General features: G+C 42.1%; 1 protein-coding gene across 2 annotated transcripts in view; it reads right to left on the reverse strand.

Annotated features, from left to right (window-relative positions):
• LOC110514928 (upstream-binding protein 1) overlaps positions 1–24,307 on the reverse strand; it is a 69,688-nt gene that overhangs the window by 24,538 nt on the left and 20,843 nt on the right. For both annotated transcript variants that reach the window (XM_036970820.1, XM_036970821.1), the window contains exons 5-9: positions 18,333–18,438; positions 17,954–18,060; positions 17,715–17,867; positions 17,209–17,319; positions 16,969–17,076 (exon numbers count right to left, since the gene is read on the reverse strand). In XM_036970820.1, coding sequence (XP_036826715.1) covers positions 16,969–17,076; positions 17,209–17,319; positions 17,715–17,867; positions 17,954–18,060; positions 18,333–18,438 — 585 coding nt within the window. The remainder of the gene's footprint in view (positions 1–16,968; positions 17,077–17,208; positions 17,320–17,714; positions 17,868–17,953; positions 18,061–18,332; positions 18,439–24,307) is intronic.

Genomic DNA, 24,307 nt, shown 5'->3' on the forward strand with positions numbered 1-24,307 from the left:
ATATTCACTACCTGGACAGGAGGAACATTCAACTATATATTCACTACCTGGACAGGAGGAGAGGTACATTCAACTATATATTCACTACCTGGACAGGAGGAGAGGTACATTCAACTATATATTCACTACCTGGACAGGAGGGGAGGTACATTCAACTATATATTCACTACCTGGACAGGAGGAGAGGAACATTCAACTATATATTCACTACCTGGACAGGAGGAACATTCAACTATATATTCACTACCTGGACAGGAGGGGAGGAACATTCAACTATATATTCACTACCTGGACAGGAGGGGAGGAACATTCAACTATATATTCACTACCTGGACAGGAGGAACATTCAACTATATATTCACTACCTGGACAGGAGGAACATTCAACTATATATTCACTACCTGGACAGGAGGAGAGGTACATTCAACTATATATTCACTACCTGGACAGGAGGAGAGGAACATTCAACTATATATTCACTACCTGGACAGGAGGAGAGGTACATTCAACTATATATTCACTACCTGGACAGGAGGAGAGGAACATTCAACTATATATTCACTACCTGGACAGGAGGAACATTCAACTATATATTCACTACCTGGACAGGAGGAACATTCAACTATATATTCACTACCTGGACAGGAGGAACATTCAACTATATATTCACTACCTGGACAGGAGGAACATTCAACTATATATTCACTACCTGGACAGGAGGAACATTCAACTATATATTCACTACCTGGACAGGAGGGAAGGAACATTCAACTATATATTCACTACCTGGACAGGAGGAACATTCAACTATATATTCACTACCTGGACAGGAGGAACATTCAACTATATATTCACTACCTGGACAGGAGGAACATTCAACTATATATTCACTACCTGGACAGGAGGAGAGGAACATTCAACTATATATTCACTACCTGGACAGGAGGAACATTCAACTATATATTCACTACCTGGACAGGAGGAACATTCAACTATATATTCACTACCTGGACAGGAGGAGAGGAACATTCAACTATATATTCACTACCTGGACAGGAGGAGAGGAACATTCAACTATATATTCACTACCTGGACAGGAGGAGAGGAACATTCAACTATATATTCACTACCTGGACAGGAGGAGAGGAACATTCAACTATATATTCACTACCTGGACAGGAGGAACATTCAACTATATATTAACTACCTGGACAGGAGGAGAGGTACATTCAACTATATATTCACTACCTGGACAGGAGGAACATTCAACTATATATTCACTACCTGGACAGGAGGAACATTCAACTATATATTCACTACCTGGACAGGAGGAGAGGTACATTCAACTATATATTCACTACCTGGACAGGAGGAACATTCAACTATATATTCACTACCTGGACAGGAGGAACATTCAACTATATATTCACTACCTGGACAGGAGGAACATTCAACTATATATTCACTACCTGGACAGGAGGAGAGGTACATTCAACTATATATTCACTACCTGGACAGGAGGAGAGGAACATTCAACTATATATTCACTACCTGGACAGGAGGAGAGGTACATTCAACTATATATTCACTACCTGGACAGGAGGAGAGGAACATTCAACTATATATTCACTACCTGGACAGGAGGGACATTCAACTATATATTCACTACCTGGACAGGAGGAACATTCAACTATATATTCACTACCTGGACAGGAGGAACATTCAACTATATATTCACTACCTGGACAGGAGGAACATTCAACTATATATTCACTACCTGGACAGGAGGAACATTCAACTATATATTCACTACCTGGACAGGAGGAACATTCAACTATATATTCACTACCTGGACAGGAGGGAAGGAACATTCAACTATATATTCACTACCTGGACAGGAGGAACATTCAACTATATATTCACTACCTGGACAGGAGGAACATTCAACTATATATTCACTACCTGGACAGGAGGAACATTCAACTATATATTCACTACCTGGACAGGAGGAGAGGAACATTCAACTATATATTCACTACCTGGACAGGAGGAACATTCAACTATATATTCACTACCTGGACAGGAGGAACATTCAACTATATATTCACTACCTGGACAGGAGGAGAGGAACATTCAACTATATATTCACTACCTGGACAGGAGGAGAGGAACATTCAACTATATATTCACTACCTGGACAGGAGGAGAGGAACATTCAACTATATATTCACTACCTGGACAGGAGGAACATTCAACTATATATATTCACTACCTGGACAGGAGGAGAGGAACATTCAACTATATATTCACTACCTGGACAGGAGGAGAGGAACATTCAACTATATATTAACTACCTGGACAGGAGGAACATTCAACTATATATTCACTACCTGGACAGGAGGAGAGGTACATTCAACTATATATTCACTACCTGGACAGGAGGAGAGGTACATTCAACTATATATTCACTACCTGGACAGGAGGGGAGGTACATTCAACTATATATTCACTACCTGGACAGGAGGAGAGGAACATTCAACTATATATTCACTACCTGGACAGGAGGAACATTCAACTATATATTCACTACCTGGACAGGAGGGGAGGAACATTCAACTATATATTCACTACCTGGACAGGAGGGGAGGAACATTCAACTATATATTCACTACCTGGACAGGAGGAACATTCAACTATATATTCACTACCTGGACAGGAGGAACATTCAACTATATATTCACTACCTGGACAGGAGGAGAGGTACATTCAACTATATATTCACTACCTGGACAGGAGGAGAGGAACATTCAACTATATATTCACTACCTGGACAGGAGGAGAGGTACATTCAACTATATATTCACTACCTGGACAGGAGGAGAGGAACATTCAACTATATATTCACTACCTGGACAGGAGGGACATTCAACTATATATTCACTACCTGGACAGGAGGAACATTCAACTATATATTCACTACCTGGACAGGAGGAACATTCAACTATATATTCACTACCTGGACAGGAGGAACATTCAACTATATATTCACTACCTGGACAGGAGGAACATTCAACTATATATTCACTACCTGGACAGGAGGAACATTCAACTATATATTCACTACCTGGACAGGAGGGAAGGAACATTCAACTATATATTCACTACCTGGACAGGAGGAACATTCAACTATATATTCACTACCTGGACAGGAGGAACATTCAACTATATATTCACTACCTGGACAGGAGGAACATTCAACTATATATTCACTACCTGGACAGGAGGAACATTCAACTATATATTCACTACCTGGACAGGAGGAACATTCAACTATATATTCACTACCTGGACAGGAGGATAGGTACATTCAACTATATATTCACTACCTGGACAGGAGGAGAGGAACATTCAACTATATATTCACTACCTGGACAGGAGGAGAGGAACATTCAACTATATATTCACTATCTGGACAGGAGGAGAGGAACATTCAACTATATATTCACTACCTGGACAGGAGGAACATTCAACTATATATTCACTACCTGGACAGGAGGAACATTCAACTATATATTCACTACCTGGACAGGAGGAGAGGAACATTCAACTATATATTCACTACCTGGACAGGAGGAACATTCAACTATATATTCACTACCTGGACAGGAGGAGAGGTACATTCAACTATATATTCACTACCTGGACAGGAGGAACATTCAACTATATATTCACTACCTGGACAGGAGGAGAGGAACATTCAACTATATATTCACTACCTGGACAGGAGGAACATTCAACTATATATTCACTACCTGGACAGGAGGAGAGGTACATTCAACTATATATTCACTACCTGGACAGGAGGAACATTCAACTATATATTCACTACCTGGACAGGAGGAGAGGTACATTCAACTATATATTCACTACCTGGACAGGAGGAACATTCAACTATATATTCACTACCTGGACAGGAGGAGAGGTACATTCAACTATATATTCACTACCTGGACAGGAGGAGAGGAACATTCAACTATATATTCACTACCTGGACAGGAGGAACATTCAACTATATATTCACTACCTGGACAGGAGGAACATTCAACTATATATTCACTACCTGGACAGGAGGAACATTCAACTATATATTCACTACCTGGACAGGAGGAGAGGTACATTCAACTATATATTCACTACCTGGACAGGAGGAGAGGAACATTCAACTATATATTCACTACCTGGACAGGAGGAGAGGTACATTCAACTATATATTCACTACCTGGACAGGAGGAGAGGAACATTCAACTATATATTCACTACCTGGACAGGAGGAGAGGTACATTCAACTATATATTCACTACCTGGACAGGAGGAGAGGAACATTCAACTATATATTCACTACCTGGACAGGAGGAACATTCAACTATATATTCACTACCTGGACAGGAGGAACATTCAACTATATATTCACTACCTGGACAGGAGGAACATTCAACTATATATTCACTACCTGGACAGGAGGAGAGGTACATTCAACTATATATTCATTACCTGGACAGGAGGAACATTCAACTATATATTCACTACCTGGACAGGAGGAGAGGAACATTCAACTATATATTCATTACCTGGACAGGAGGTACATTCAACTATATATTCATTACCTGGACAGGAGGAACATTCAACTATATATTCACTACCTGGACAGGAGGAGAGGTACATTCAACTATATATTCACTACCTGGACAGGAGGAACATTCAACTATATATTCACTACCTGGACAGGAGGAGAGGAACATTCAACTATATATTCATTACCTGGACAGGAGGTACATTCAACTATATATTCATTACCTGGACAGGAGGAACATTCAACTATATATTCACTACCTGGACAGGAGGAGAGGTACATTCAACTATATATTCACTATCTGGACAGGAGGAACATTCAACTATATATTCACTACCTGGACAGGAGGAACATTCAACTATATATTCACTACCTGGACAGGAGGAGAGGTACATTCAACTATATATTCACTACCTGGACAGGAGGAACATTCAACTATATATTCACTACCTGGACAGGAGGAGAGGAACATTCAACTATATATTCACTACCTGGACAGGAGGAGAGGTACATTCAACTATATATTCACTACCTGGACAGGAGGAACATTCAACTATATATTCACTACCTGGACAGGAGGAACATTCAACTATATATTCACTACCTGGACAGGAGGTACATTCAACTATATATTCATTACCTGGACAGGAGGAGAGGTACATTCAACTATATATTCACTACCTGGACAGGAGGAGAGGAACATTCAACTATATATTCACTACCTGGACAGGAGGAACATTCAACTATATATTCACTACCTGGACAGGAGGAGAGGAACATTCAACTATATATTCACTACCTGGACAGGAGGAACATTCAACTATATATTCACTACCTGGACAGGAGGAGAGGTACATTCAACTATATATTCACTACCTGGACAGGAGGAGAGGAACATTCAACTATATATTCACTACCTGGACAGGAGGAACATTCAACTATATATTCACTACCTGGACAGGAGGAGAGGAACATTCAACTATATATTCACTACCTGGACAGGAGGAGAGGTACATTCAACTATATATTCACTACCTGGACAGGAGGAGAGGAACATTCAACTATATATTCACTACCTGGACAGGAGGAACATTCAACTATATATTCACTACCTGGACAGGAGGAGAGGAACATTCAACTATATATTCACTACCTGGACAGGAGGAACATTCAACTATATATTCACTACCTGGACAGGAGGAGAGGTACATTCAACTATATATTCACTACCTGGACAGGAGGAGAGGAACATTCAACTATATATTCACTACCTGGACAGGAGGAACATTCAACTATATATTCACTACCTGGACAGGAGGAGAGGAACATTCAACTATATATTCACTACCTGGACAGGAGGAGAGGTACATTCAACTATATATTCTCTACCTGGACAGGAGGAACATTCAACTATATATTCACTACCTGGACAGGAGGAACATTCAACTATATATTCACTACCTGGACAGGAGGAACATTCAACTATATATTCACTACCTGGACAGGAGGAACATTCAACTATATATTCACTACCTGGACAGGAGGAACATTCAACTATATATTCACTACCTGGACAGGAGGAGAGGTACATTCAACTATATATTCACTACCTGGACAGGAGGAACATTCAACTATATATTCACTACCTGGACAGGAGGAGAGGAACATTCAACTATATATTCACTACCTGGACAGGAGGAGAGGTACATTCAACTATATATTCACTACCTGGACAGGAGGAACAAACAACTATATATTCACTACCTGGACAGGAGGAGAGGAACATTCAACTATATATTCACTACCTGGACAGGAGGAGAGGTACATTCAACTATATATTCTCTACCTGGACAGGAGGAACATTCAACTATATATTCACTACCTGGACAGGAGGAACATTCAACTATATATTCACTACCTGGACAGGAGGAACATTCAACTATATATTCACTACCTGGACAGGAGGAACATTCAACTATATATTCACTACCTGGACAGGAGGAACATTCAACTATATATTCACTACCTGGACAGGAGGAACATTCAACTATATATTCACTACCTGGACAGGAGGAGAGGTACATTCAACTATATATTCACTACCTGGACAGGAGGAACATTCAACTATATATTCACTACCTGGACAGGAGGAGAGGAACATTCAACTATATATTCACTACCTGGACAGGAGGAGAGGTACATTCAACTATATATTCACTACCTGGACAGGAGGAACATTCAACTATATATTCACTACCTGGACAGGAGGAGAGGAACATTCAACTATATATTCACTACCTGGACAGGAGGAACATTCAACTATATATTCACTACCTGGACAGGAGGAGAGGAACATTCAACTATATATTCACTACCTGGACAGGAGGAGAGGAACATTCAACTATATATTCACTACCTGGACAGGAGGAGAGGAACATTCAACTATATATTAACTACCTGGACAGGAGGAACATTCAACTATATATTCACTACCTGGACAGGAGGAGAGGTACATTCAACTATATATTCACTACCTGGACAGGAGGAACATTCAACTATATATTCACTACCTGGACAGGAGGAACATTCAACTATATATTCACTACCTGGACAGGAGGAGAGGAACATTCAACTATATATTCACTACCTGGACAGGAGGAGAGGTACATTCAACTATATATTCACTACCTGGACAGGAGGAGAGGAACATTCAACTATATATTCACTACCTGGACAGGAGGAACATTCAACTATATATTCACTACCTGGACAGGAGGAGAGGAACATTCAACTATATATTCACTACCTGGACAGGAGGAGAGGAACATTCAACTATATATTCACTACCTGGACAGGAGGAGAGGAACATTCAACTATATATTCACTACCTGGACAGGAGGAACATTCAACTATATATTCACTACCTGGACAGGAGGAGAGGTACATTCAACTATATATTCACTACCTGGACAGGAGGAACATTCAACTATATATTCACTACCTGGACAGGAGGAACATTCAACTATATATTCACTACCTGGACAGGAGGAACATTCAACTATATATTCACTACCTGGACAGGAGGAACATTCAACTATATATTCACTACCTGGACAGGAGGAACATTGAACTATATATTCACTACCTGGACAGGAGGAGAGGTACATTCAACTATATATTCACTACCTGGACAGGAGGAACATTCAACTATATATTCACTACCTGGACAGGAGGAGAGGAACATTCAACTATATATTCACTACCTGGACAGGTCAAGAGGTACATTCAACTATATATTCACTACCTGGACAGGAGGAACATTCAACTATATATTCACTACCTGGACAGGAGGAGAGGAACATTCAACTATATATTCACTACCTGGACAGGAGGAACATTCAACTATATATTCACTACCTGGACAGGAGGAGAGGAACATTCAACTATATATTCACTACCTGGACAGGAGGAGAGGAACATTCAACTATATATTCACTACCTGGACAGGAGGAGAGGAACATTCAACTATATATTAACTACCTGGACAGGAGGAACATTCAACTATATATTCACTACCTGGACAGGAGGAGAGGTACATTCAACTATATATTCACTACCTGGACAGGAGGAACATTCAACTATATATTCACTACCTGGACAGGAGGAACATTCAACTATATATTCACTACCTGGACAGGAGGAACATTCAACTATATATTCACTACCTGGACAGGAGGAACATTCAACTATATATTCACTACCTGGACAGGAGGAGAGGTACATTCAACTATATATTCACTACCTGGACAGGAGGAGAGGTACATTCAACTATATATTCACTACCTGGACAGGAGGGGAGGAACATTCAACTATATATTCACTACCTGGACAGGAGGAGAGGTACATTCAACTATATATTCACTACCTGGACAGGAGGAACATTCAACTATATATTCACTGCCTGGACAGGAGGAGAGGTACATTCAACTATATATTCACTACCTGGACAGGAGGAACATTCAACTATATATTCACTACCTGGACAGGAGGAGAGGAACATTCAACTATATATTCACTACCTGGACAGGAGGAACATTCAACTATATATTCACTACCTGGACAGGAGGGGAGGAACATTCAACTATATATTCACTACCTGGACAGGAGGAGAGGTACATTCAACTATATATTCACTACCTGGACAGGAGGAACATTCAACTATATATTCACTACCTGGACAGGAGGAACATTCAACTATATATTCACTACCTGGACAGGAGGAACATTCAACTATATATTCACTACCTGGACAGGAGGAGAGGAACATTCAACTATATATTCACTACCTGGACAGGAGGAGAGGTACATTCAACTATATATTCACTACCTGGACAGGAGGGGAGGAACATTCAACTATATATTCACTACCTGGACAGGAGGAGAGGAACATTCAACTATATATTCACTACCTGGACAGGAGGAACATTCAACTATATATTCACTACCTGGACAGGAGGAACATTCAACTATATATTCACTACCTGGACAGGAGGAACATTCAACTATATATTCACTACCTGGACAGGAGGAACATTCAACTATATATTCACTACCTGGACAGGAGGGGAGGAACATTCAACTATATATTCACTACCTGGACAGGAGGAGAGGAACATTCAACTATATATTCACTACCTGGACAGGAGGAGAGGAACATTCAACTATATATTCACTACCTGGACAGGAGGAGAGGAACATTCAACTATATATTAACTACCTGGACAGGAGGAACATTCAACTATATATTCACTACCTGGACAGGAGGAACATTCAACTATATATTCACTACCTGGACAGGAGGAGAGGAACATTCAACTATATATTCACTACCTGGACAGGAGGAGAGGTACATTCAACTATATATTCACTACCTGGACAGGAGGAACATTCAACTATATATTCACTACCTGGACAGGAGGAACATTCAACTATATATTCACTACCTGGACAGGAGGAACATTCAACTATATATTCACTACCTGGACAGGAGGAACATTCAACTATATATTCACTACCTGGACAGGAGGAACATTCAACTATATATTCACTACCTGGACAGGAGGAGAGGTACATTCAACTATATATTCACTACCTGGACAGGAGGAGAGGTACATTCAACTATATATTCACTACCTGGACAGGAGGAGAGGTACATTCAACTATATATTCACTACCTGGACAGGAGGAGAGGAACATTCAACTATATATTCACTACCTGGACAGGAGGAACATTCAACTATATATTCACTACCTGGACAGGAGGAACATTCAACTATATATTCACTACCTGGACAGGAGGAACATTCAACTATATATTCACTACCTGGACAGGAGGAGAGGTACATTCAACTATATATTCATTACCTGGACAGGAGGAACATTCAACTATATATTCACTACCTGGACAGGAGGAGAGGAACATTCAACTATATATTCATTACCTGGACAGGAGGTACATTCAACTATATATTCATTACCTGGACAGGAGGAACATTCAACTATATATTCACTACCTGGACAGGAGGAGAGGTACATTCAACTATATATTCACTACCTGGACAGGAGGAACATTCAACTATATATTCACTACCTGGACAGGAGGAGAGGAACATTCAACTATATATTCATTACCTGGACAGGAGGTACATTCAACTATATATTCATTACCTGGACAGGAGGAACATTCAACTATATATTCACTACCTGGACAGGAGGAGAGGTACATTCAACTATATATTCACTACCTGGACAGGAGGAACATTCAACTATATATTCACTACCTGGACAGGAGGAACATTCAACTATATATTCACTACCTGGACAGGAGGAGAGGTACATACAACTATAAATTCACTACCTGGACAGGAGGAACATTCAACTATATATTCACTACCTGGACAGGAGGAGAGGAACATTCAACTATATATTCACTACCTGGACAGGAGGAGAGGTACATTCAACTATATATTCACTACCTGGACAGGAGGAACATTCAACTATATATTCACTACCTGGACAGGAGGAACATTCAACTATATATTCACTACCTGGACAGGAGGTACATTCAACTATATATTCATTACCTGGACAGGAGGAACATTCAACTATATATTCACTACCTGGACAGGAGGAGAGGTACATTCAACTATATATTCACTACCTGGACAGGAGGAACATTCAACTATATATTCACTACCTGGACAGGAGGAGAGGAACATTCAACTATATATTCACTACCTGGACAGGAGGAGAGGAACATTCAACTATATATTCACTACCTGGACAGGAGGAACATTCAACTATATATTCACTACCTGGACAGGAGGAGAGGAACATTCAACTATATATTCACTACCTGGACAGGAGGAACATTCAACTATATATTCACTACCTGGACAGGAGGAGAGGTACATTCAACTATATATTCACTACCTGGACAGGAGGAGAGGAACATTCAACTATATATTCACTACCTGGACAGGAGGAGAGGTACATTCAACTATATATTCTCTACCTGGACAGGAGGAACATTCAACTATATATTCACTACCTGGACAGGAGGAACATTCAACTATATATTCACTACCTGGACAGGAGGAACATTCAACTATATATTCACTACCTGGACAGGAGGAACATTCAACTATATATTCACTACCTGGACAGGAGGAACATTCAACTATATATTCACTACCTGGACAGGAGGAACATTCAACTATATATTCACTACCTGGACAGGAGGAGAGGTACATTCAACTATATATTCACTACCTGGACAGGAGGAACATTCAACTATATATTCACTACCTGGACAGGAGGAGAGGAACATTCAACTATATATTCACTACCTGGACAGGAGGAGAGGTACATTCAACTATATATTCACTACCTGGACAGGAGGAACATTCAACTATATATTCACTACCTGGACAGGAGGAGAGGAACATTCAACTATATATTCACTACCTGGACAGGAGGAACATTCAACTATATATTCACTACCTGGACAGGAGGAGAGGAACATTCAACTATATATTCACTACCTGGACAGGAGGAACATTCAACTATATATTCACTACCTGGACAGGAGGAGAGGAACATTCAACTATATATTCACTACCTGGACAGGAGGAGAGGAACATTCAACTATATATTCACTACCTGGACAGGAGGAACATTCAACTATATATTCACTACCTGGACAGGAGGAGAGGAACATTCAACTATATATTCACTACCTGGACAGGAGGAACATTCAACTATATATTCACTACCTGGACAGGAGGAACATTCAACTATATATTCACTACCTGGACAGGAGGAGAGGTACATTCAACTATATATTCACTACCTGGACAGGAGGAGAGGTACATTCAACTATATATTCACTATCTGGACAGGAAGAGAGGTACATTCAACTATATATTCACTACCTGGACAGGAGGAACATTCAACTATATATTCACTACCTGGACAGGAGGAGAGGAACATTCAACTATATATTAACTACCTGGACAGGAGGAACATTCAACTATATATTCACTACCTGGACAGGAGGAGAGGAACATTCAACTATATATTCACTACCTGGACAGGAGGAGAGGAACATTCAACTATATATTCACTACCTGGACAGGAGGAGAGGTACATTCAACTATATATTCACTACCTGGACAGGAGGAACATTCAACTATATATTCACTACCTGGACAGGAGGAACATTCAACTATATATTCACTACCTGGACAGGAGGAACATTCAACTATATATTCACTACCTGGACAGGAGGAACATTCAACTATATATTCACTACCTGGACAGGAGGAGAGGTACATTCAACTATATATTCACTACCTGGACAGGAGGAGAGGTACATTCAACTATATATTCACTACCTGGACAGGAGGAGAGGAACATTCAACTATATATTCACTACCTGGACAGGAGGAGAGGTACATTCAACTATATATTCACTACCTGGACAGGAGGAGAGGAACATTCAACTATATATTCACTACCTGGACAGGAGGAACATTCAACTATATATTCACTACCTGGACAGGAGGAACATTCAACTATATATTCACTACCTGGACAGGAGGAACATTCAACTATATATTCACTACCTGGACAGGAGGAGAGGAACATTCAACTATATATTCATTACCTGGACAGGAGGTACATTCAACTATATATTCATTACCTGGACAGGAGGAACATTCAACTATATATTCACTACCTGGACAGGAGGAGAGGTACATTCAACTATATATTCACTACCTGGACAGGAGGAACATTCAACTATATATTCACTACCTGGACAGGAGGAACATTCAACTATATATTCACTACCTGGACAGGAGGAGAGGTACATACAACTATAAATTCACTACCTGGACAGGAGGAACATTCAACTATATATTCACTACCTGGACAGGAGGAGAGGAACATTCAACTATATATTCACTACCTGGACAGGAGGAGAGGTACATTCAACTATATATTCACTACCTGGACAGGAGGAACATTCAACTATATATTCACTACCTGGACAGGAGGAGAGGAACATTCAACTATATATTCACTACCTGGACAGGAGGAACATTCAACTATATATTCACTACCTGGACAGGAGGAGAGGAACATTCAACTATATATTCACTACCTGGACAGGAGGAACATTCAACTATATATTCACTACCTGGACAGGAGGAGAGGTACATTCAACTATATATTCACTACCTGGACAGGAGGAGAGGAACATTCAACTATATATTCACTACCTGGACAGGAGGAGAGGTACATTCAACTATATATTCTCTACCTGGACAGGAGGAACATTCAACTATATATTCACTACCTGGACAGGAGGAACATTCAACTATATATTCACTACCTGGACAGGAGGAACATTCAACTATATATTCACTACCTGGACAGGAGGAGAGGTACATTCAACTATATATTCACTACCTGGACAGGAGGAACATTCAACTATATATTCACTACCTGGACAGGAGGAGAGGAACATTCAACTATATATTCACTACCTGGACAGGAGGAACATTCAACTATATATTCACTACCTGGACAGGAGGAGAGGAACATTCAACTATATATTCACTACCTGGACAGGAGGAGAGGAACATTCAACTATATATTCACTGCCTGGACAGGAGGAACATTCAACTATATATTCACTACCTGGACAGGAGGAGAGGAACATTCAACTATATATTCACTACCTGGACAGGAGGAGAGGTACATTCAACTATATATTCACTACCTGGACAGGAGGAACATTCAACTATATATTCACTACCTGGACAGGAGGAGAGGAACATTCAACTATATATTCACTACCTGGACAGGAGGAACATTCAACTATATATTCACTACCTGGACAGGAGGAACATTCAACTATATATTCACTACCTGGACAGGAGGAGAGGAACATTCAACTATATATTCACTACCTGGACAGGAGGAGAGGAACATTCAACTATATATTCACTACCTGGACAGGAGGAACATTCAACTATATATTCACTACCTGGACAGGAGGAACATTCAACTATATATTCACTACCTGGACAGGAGGAGAGGTACATTCAACTATATATTCACTACCTGGACAGGAGGAGAGGTACATTCAACTATATATTCACTATCTGGACAGGAGGAGAGGTACATTCAACTATATATTCACTACCTGGACAGGAGGAACATTCAACTATATATTCACTACCTGGACAGGAGGAGAGGAACATTCAACTATATATTAACTACCTGGACAGGAGGAACATTCAACTATATATTCACTACCTGGACAGGAGGAGAGGTACATTCAACTATATATTCACTACCTGGACAGGAGGAACATTCAACTATATATTCACTACCTGGACAGGAGGAGAGGTACATTCAACTATATATTCACTACCTGGACAGGAGGAACATTCAACTATATATTCACTACCTGGACAGGAGGAACATTCAACTATATATTCACTACCTGGACAGGAGGAGAGGTACATTCAACTATATATTCACTACCTGGACAGGAGGAGAGGTACATTCAACTATATATTCACTACCTGGACAGGAGGGGAGGAACATTCAACTATATATTCACTACCTGGACAGGAGGAGAGGTACATTCAACTATATATTCACTACCTGGACAGGAGGAACATTCAACTATATATTCACTGCCTGGACAGGAGGAACATTCAACTATATATTCACTACCTGGACAGGAGGAACATTCAACTATATATTCACTACCTGGACAGGAGGAACATTCAACTATATATTCACTACCTGGACAGGAGGAACATTCAACTATATATTCACTACCTGGACAGGAGGAACATTCAACTATATATTCACTACCTGGACAGGAGGAGAGGAACATTCAACTATATATTCACTACCTGGACAGGAGGAGAGGTACATTCAACTATATATTCACTACCTGGACAGGAGGGGAGGAACATTCAACTATATATTCACTACCTGGACAGGAGGAGAGGAACATTCAACTATATATTCACTACCTGGACAGGAGGAACATTCAACTATATATTCACTACCTGGACAGGAGGAACATTCAACTATATATTCACTACCTGGACAGGAGGAGAGGAACATTCAACTATATATTCACTACCTGGACAGGAGGAACATTCAACTATATATTCACTACCTGGACAGGAGGAACATTCAACTATATATTCACTACCTGGACAGGAGGAACATTCAACTATATATATTCACTACCTGGACAGGAGGAGAGGAACATTCAACTATATATTCACTACCTGGACAGGAGGAGAGGAACATTCAACTATATATTCACTACCTGGACAGGAGGAACATTCAACTATATATTCACTACCTGGACAGGAGGAACATTCAACTATATATTCACTACCTGGACAGGAGGAACATTCAACTATATATTCACTACCTGGACAGGAGGAACATTCAACTATATATTCACTACCTGGACAGGAGGAACATTCAACTATATATTCACTACCTGGACAGGAGGGGAGGAACATTCAACTATATATTCACTACCTGGACAGGAGGAGAGGTACATTCAACTATATATTCACTACCTGGACAGGAGGAGAGGAACATTCAACTATATATTAACTACCTGGACAGGAGGAGAGGAACATTCAACTATATATTCACTACCTGGACAGGAGGAGAGGAACATTCAACTATATATTCACTACCTGGACAGGAGGAGAGGAACATTCAACTATATATTCACTACCTGGACAGGAGGAGAGGAACATTCAACTATATATTCACTACCTGGACAGGAGGAACATTCAACTATATATTCACTACCTGGACAGGAGGAACATTCAACTATATATTCACTACCTGGAGAGGAGGGGAGGTACATTCAACTATATATTCACTACCTGGACAGGAGGAACATTCAACTATATATTCACTACCTGGACAGGAGGGGAGGTACATTCAACTATATATTAACTACCTGGACAGGAGGAACATTCAACTATATATTCACTACCTGGACAGGAGGAACATTCAACTATATATTCACTACCTGGACAGGAGGAGAGGTACATTCAACTATAAATTCACTACCTGGACAGGAGGAACATTCAACTATATATTCACTACCTGGACAGGAGGAGAGGTACATTCAACTATATATTCACTACCTGGACAGGAGGAACATTCAACTATATATTCACTACCTGGACAGGAGGAGAGGTACATTCAACTATATATTCACTACCTGGACAGGAGGAGAGGAACATTCAACTATATATTCACTACCTGGACAGGAGGAGAGGAACATTCAACTATATATTCACTACCTGGACAGGAGGAACATTCAACTATATATTCACTACCTGGACAGGAGGAACATTCAACTATATATTCACTACCTGGACAGGAGGAGAGGAACATTCAACTATATATTCACTACCTGGACAGGAGGAGAGGTACATTCAACTATATATTCACTACCTGGACAGGAGGAACATTCAACTATATATTCACTACCTGGACAGGAGGAGAGGTACATTCAACTATATATTCACTACCTGGACAGGAGGAACATTCAACTATATATTCACTACCTGGACAGGAGGAACATTCAACTATATATTCACTACCTGGACAGGAGGAACATTCAACTATATATTCACTACCTGGACAGGAGGAGAGGACAGATATGAAAGCAGAATAAATATACACTAATCTATAAAAAGGACTCTTACACTGCCTCTCTTGGCCAGCGAGTCCCCACAGTCAGCCGGCAGCGTCCTCTTGCTGGACTTCTTCAGCTCATAGTCTCCCACTTCCTCTACGATCGGCTCCAGCCTCATCTAGAGACACACACACACACACACACACACAATCTGAGCCCGTACACTTGACTCCTGATAAGTACACTTCAAAAAAAGTGCCAACCTCTGTTAAAGTGCTGTATAGTGTTTTAAAACCCTGGATGGACCAACCTCTGATAGGATGGTGGTGTTGTAGGAGCATTGGTACTTCTCCTTCTCTTGAGACGTTCGTTTCTCCATCTTCTCTCTGTCCGTCTTCTGTTTCCTGTCTGCCCCCTTTGGCTGGGAGGAGGAGGGAGAGAGCAAGAGAGGAATGATGAAAGGAAAAGGGGGGGGGGGGGGGGTACCTAGTCATTTGTACAACAATGTATTCAGCTAAAAATGTGTCTTCCGCAACTAACCCCTCAATAAGGTGATCTGACTTGGTGTGTGTCGCGTGTGTGTGTGTGTTTACTTTATTTGACCTTTATTTAACCAGGCAAGTCAGTTAAGACCAAATTATTATTTTCAATGACGGCCTAGGAACAGTGGGTTAACTGCCTGTTCAGGGGCAGAACGACAGATTTGTACCTTGTCAGCTCAGGGGTTTGAACTTGCAACCTTCGGGTACTAGTCCACCGCTCTAACCACTATGCTACCCTGCCGCCCCGTGTGTCGTGTGTCATGTGTGTGTGCACCTTGAAGACTTTGATTTGACAGGAGGCAGAGTGGAGGTGTTCAGTGGACTCTCCGTTGTCTCCCTGTCTGAAGGTGTCGATCTGGATCCTGAAGGGAACTCCCTTCTCTCCTCCATGCTTCCTGGGGGTGAACTCTGTACTGATGCAGTGAACCTACACACACACACGAGGAAGGTTAGGTTGAAAGATGGAGAGAATAGAGACTGAGTTAATGTGACTAAAGGAGGAGTGAGTGTTACCTGCACAAACACAGAGGCTCTCCTGTTGAGGTCCCAGAGAAACTCGGCGGCGTTGAGCTGGGAAGGGTCGGCCTTGGGCTCCATGATACCCACTGACAAGGGGATGTCTACACACACACACACACACACATTTACTGACAGAGAAATACACACACACACACACACATTACATACATGTACTGACAGAGAAATACACACACACACACACACACGTACTGACAGAGAAATACACACACACACACACACATTACATACATGTACTGACAGAGAAATACACACACACACACACACTACATACATGTACTGACAGAGAAATACACACACACTACATACATGTAGTGACAGAGAAACACACACACACACACTTGTGTGTTCTTACCGATGTCTAGGAGACGGTCTCCAGGGCGATTCCACTTCCACCCCTCCAGCTGCCGATGCTCTGTGTACTGGAGTCTCCTGTCATGGAACACCACCCTAACGATACTCTACACACACACACACGTTATGGAACACCACCCTAACGATACTCTACACACACACACACGTTATGGAACACCACCCTAACGATACTCTACACACACGTTATGGAACACCACCCTAACGATACTCTACACACACGTTATGGAACACCACCCTAACGATACTCTACACACACACACGTTATGGAACACCACCCTAACGATACTCTACACACACGTTATGGAACACCACCCTAACGTTACTCTACACACACGTTATGGAACACCACCCTAACGTTACTCTACACACACGTTATGGAACACCACCCTAACGTTACTCTACACACACGTTATGGAACACCACCCTAACGTTACTCTACACACACGTTATGGAACACCACCCTAACGATACTCTACACACACACACACGTTATGGAACACCACCCTAACGTTACTCTACACACACGTTATGGAACACCACCCTAACGTTACTCTACACACACGTTATGGAACACCACCCTAACGATACTCTACACACACACACACACGTTATGGAACACCACCCTATTGTTACTCTACACACACACACACGTTATGGAACACCACCCTAACGTTACTCTACACACACGTTATGGAACACCACCCTAACGATACTCTACACACACGTTATGGAACACCACCCTAACGATACTCTACACACACGTTATGGAACACCACCCTAACGATACTCTACACACACACACACGTTATGGAACACCACCCTAACGTTACTCTACACACACGTTATGGAACACCACCCTAACGATACTCTACACACACACACACGTTATGGAACACCACCCTAACGTTACTCTACACACACACACACGTTATGGAACACCACCCTAACGTTACTCTACACACACGTTATGGAACACCACCCTAACGATACTCTACACACACGTTATGGAACACCACCCTAACGATACTCTACACACACGTTATGGAACACCACCCTAACGATACTCTACACACACGTTATGGAACACCACCCTAACGATACTCTACACACACGTTATGGAACACCACCCTAACGTTACTCTACACACACGTTATGGAACACCACCCTAACGATACTCTACACACACACACACACGTTATGGAACACCACCCTAACGTTACTCTACACACACGTTATGGAACACCACCCTAACGATACTCTACACACACGTTATGGAACACCACCCTAACGATACTCTACACACACGTTATGGAACACCACCCTAACGATACTCTACACACACGTTATGGAACACCACCCTAACGTTACTCTACACACACACACACGTTATGGAACACCACCCTAACGTTACTCTACACACACGTTATGGAACACCACACAAACGATACTCTACACACACGTTATGGAACACCACCCTAACGATACTCTACACACACACACGTTATGGAACACCACCCTAACGTTACTCTACACACACACACGTTATGGAACACCACCCTAACGTTACTCTACACACACGTTATGGAACACCACCCTAACGATACTCTACACACACACACGTTATGGAACACCACCCTAACGATACTCTACACACACGTTATGGAACACCACCCTAACGATACTCTACACACACGTTATGGAACACCACCCTAACGTTACTCTACACACACGTTATGGAACACCACCCTAACGATACTCTACACACACGTTATGGAACACCACCCTAACGTTACTCTACACACACGTTATGGAACACCACCCTAACGATACTCTACACACACGTTATGGAACACCACCCTAACGTTACTCTACACACACACACACGTTATGGAACACCACCCTAACGATACTCTACACACACACACACGTTATGGAACACCACCCTAACGATACTCTACACACACACACACGTTATGGAACACCACCCTAACGTTACTCTACACACACGTTATGGAACACCACCCTAACGATACTCTACACACACGTTATGGAACACCACCCTAACGATACTCTACACACACACACACGTTATGGAACACCACCCTAACGTTACTCTACACACACGTTATGGAACACCACCCTAACGTTACTCTACACACACGTTATGGAACACCACCCTAACGTTACTCTACACACACGTTATGGAACACCACCCTAACGATACTCTACACACACGTTATGGAACACCACCCTAACGATACTCTACACACACGTTATGGAACACCACCCTAACGATACTCTACACACACGTTATGGAACACCACCCTAACGTTACTCTACACACACGTTATGGAACACCACCCTAACGTTACTCTACACACACGTTATGGAACACCACCCTAACGTTACTCTACACACACGTTATGGAACACCACCCTAACGATACTCTACACACACACACACGTTATGGAACACCACCCTAACGATACTCTACACACACACACACACGTTATGGAACACCACCCTAACGATACTCTACACACACACACACGTTATGGAACACCACCCTAACGATACTCTACACACACGTTATGGAACACCACCCTAACGTTACTCTACACACACGTTATGGAACACCACCCTAACGATACTCTACACACACACACACACACGTTATGGAACACCACCCTAACGATACTCTACACACACACACACACACGTTATGGAACACCACCCTAACGATACTCTACACACACGTTATGGAACACCACCCTAACGATACTCTACACACACGTTATGGAACACCACCCTAACGATACTCTACACACACGTTATGGAACACCACCCTAACGATACTCTACACACACACACACACACACACACACGTTATGGAACACCACCCTAACGATACTCTACACACACGTTATGGAACACCACCCTAACGATACTCTACACACACGTTACGGAACACCACCCTAACGATACTCTACACACACGTTATGGAACACCACCCTAACGATACTCTACACACACGTTATGGAACACCACCCTAACATTACTCTACACACACGTTATGGAACACCACCCTAACGATACTCTACACACACACACACACACGTTATGGAACACCACCCTAACGATACTCTACACACACGTTATGGAACACCACCCTAACGATACTCTACACACACGTTACGGAACACCACCCTAACGATACTCTACATACACGTTACGGAACACCACCCTAACGATACTCTACATACACGTTACGGAACACCACCCTAACGATACTCTACACACACGTTATGGAACACCACCCTAACGATACTCTACACACACGTTATGGAACACCACCCTAACGATACTCTACACACACGTTATGGAACACCACCCTAACGATACTCTACACACACGTTATGGAACACCACCCTAACGATACTCTACACACACGTTATGGAACACCACCCTAACGATACTCTACACACACACACACGTTATGGAACACCACCCTAACGATACTCTACACACACACACACACACGTTATGGAACACCACCCTAACGATACTCTACACACACACACACACACACGTTATGGAACACCACCCTAACGATACTCTACACACACACACACGTTATGGAACACCACCCTAACGATACTCTACACACACACACACGTTATGGAACACCACCCTAACGATACTCTACACACACGTTATGGAACACCACCCTAACGTTACTCTACACACACACACACGTTATGGAACACCACCCTAACGTTACTCTACACACACGTTATGGAACACCACCCTAACGATACTCTACACACACACACACACGTTATGGAACACCACCCTAACGTTACTCTACACACACACACACGTTATGGAACACCACCCTAACGTTACTCTATACACACGTTATGGAACACCACCCTAACGATACTCTACACACACGTTATGGAACACCACCCTAACGATACTCTACACACACGTTATGGAACACCACCCTAACGATACTCTACACACACACACACGTTATGGAACACCACCCTAACGTTACTCTACACACACGTTATGGAACACCACCCTAACGATACTCTACACACACGTTATGGAACACCACCCTAACGTTACTCTACACACACGTTATGGAACACCACCCTAACGATACTCTACACACACACACACACGTTATGGAACACCACCCTAACGTTACTCTACACACACGTTATGGAACACCACCCTAACGATACTCTACACACACGTTATGGAACACCACCCTAACGATACTCTACACACACGTTATGGAACACCACCCTAACGATACTCTACACACACGTTATGGAACACCACCCTAACGTTACTCTACACACACACACACGTTATGGAACACCACCCTAACGTTACTCTACACACACGTTATGGAACACCACCCTAACGATACTCTACACACACGTTATGGAACACCACCCTAACGATACTCTACACACACACACGTTATGGAACACCACCCTAACGTTACTCTACACACACACACGTTATGGAACACCACCCTAACGTTACTCTACACACACGTTATGGAACACCACCCTAACGATACTCTACACACACACACACGTTATGGAACACCACCCTAACGATACTCTACACACACGTTATGGAACACCACCCTAACGATACTCTACACACACGTTATGGAACACCACCCTAACGTTACTCTACACACACGTTATGGAACACCACCCTAACGATACTCTACACACACGTTATGGAACACCACCCTAACGTTACTCTACACACACGTTATGGAACACCACCCTAACGATACTCTACACACACGTTATGGAACACCACCCTAACGTTACTCTACACACACACACACGTTATGGAACACCACCCTAACGATACTCTACACACACACACACGTTATGGAACACCACCCTAACGATACTCTACACACACACACACGTTATGGAACACCACCCTAACGTTACTCTACACACACGTTATGGAACACCACCCTAACGATACTCTACACACACGTTATGGAACACCACCCTAACGATACTCTACACACACACACACGTTATGGAACACCACCCTAACGTTACTCTACACACACGTTATGGAACACCACCCTAACGTTACTCTACACACACGTTATGGAACACCACCCTAACGTTACTCTACACACACGTTATGGAACACCACCCTAACGATACTCTACACACACGTTATGGAACACCACCCTAACGATACTCTACACACACGTTATGGAACACCACCCTAACGATACTCTACACACACGTTATGGAACACCACCCTAACGTTACTCTACACACACGTTATGGAACACCACCCTAACGTTACTCTACACACACGTTATGGAACACCACCCTAACGTTACTCTACACACACGTTATGGAACACCACCCTAACGATACTCTACACACACACACACGTTATGGAACACCACCCTAACGATACTCTACACACACACACACGTTATGGAACACCACCCTAACGATACTCTACACACACGTTATGGAACACCACCCTAACGATACTCTACACACACGTTATGGAACACCACCCTAACGTTACTCTACACACACGTTATGGAACACCACCCTAACGATACTCTACACACACACACACACACGTTATGGAACACCACCCTAACGATACTCTACACACACACACACACACGTTATGGAACACCACCCTAACGATACTCTACACACACGTTATGGAACACCACCCTAACGATACTCTACACACACGTTATGGAACACCACCCTAACGATACTCTACACACACGTTATGGAACACCACCCTAACGATACTCTACACACACACACACACACACGTTATGGAACACCACCCTAACGATACTCTACACACACGTTATGGAACACCACCCTAACGATACTCTACACACACGTTACGGAACAC

The sequence above is a fragment of the Oncorhynchus mykiss genome, chromosome 32, assembly GCF_013265735.2.
Source record: "Oncorhynchus mykiss isolate Arlee chromosome 32, USDA_OmykA_1.1, whole genome shotgun sequence".
Classification (NCBI taxonomy): domain Eukaryota; kingdom Metazoa; phylum Chordata; class Actinopteri; order Salmoniformes; family Salmonidae; genus Oncorhynchus; species Oncorhynchus mykiss.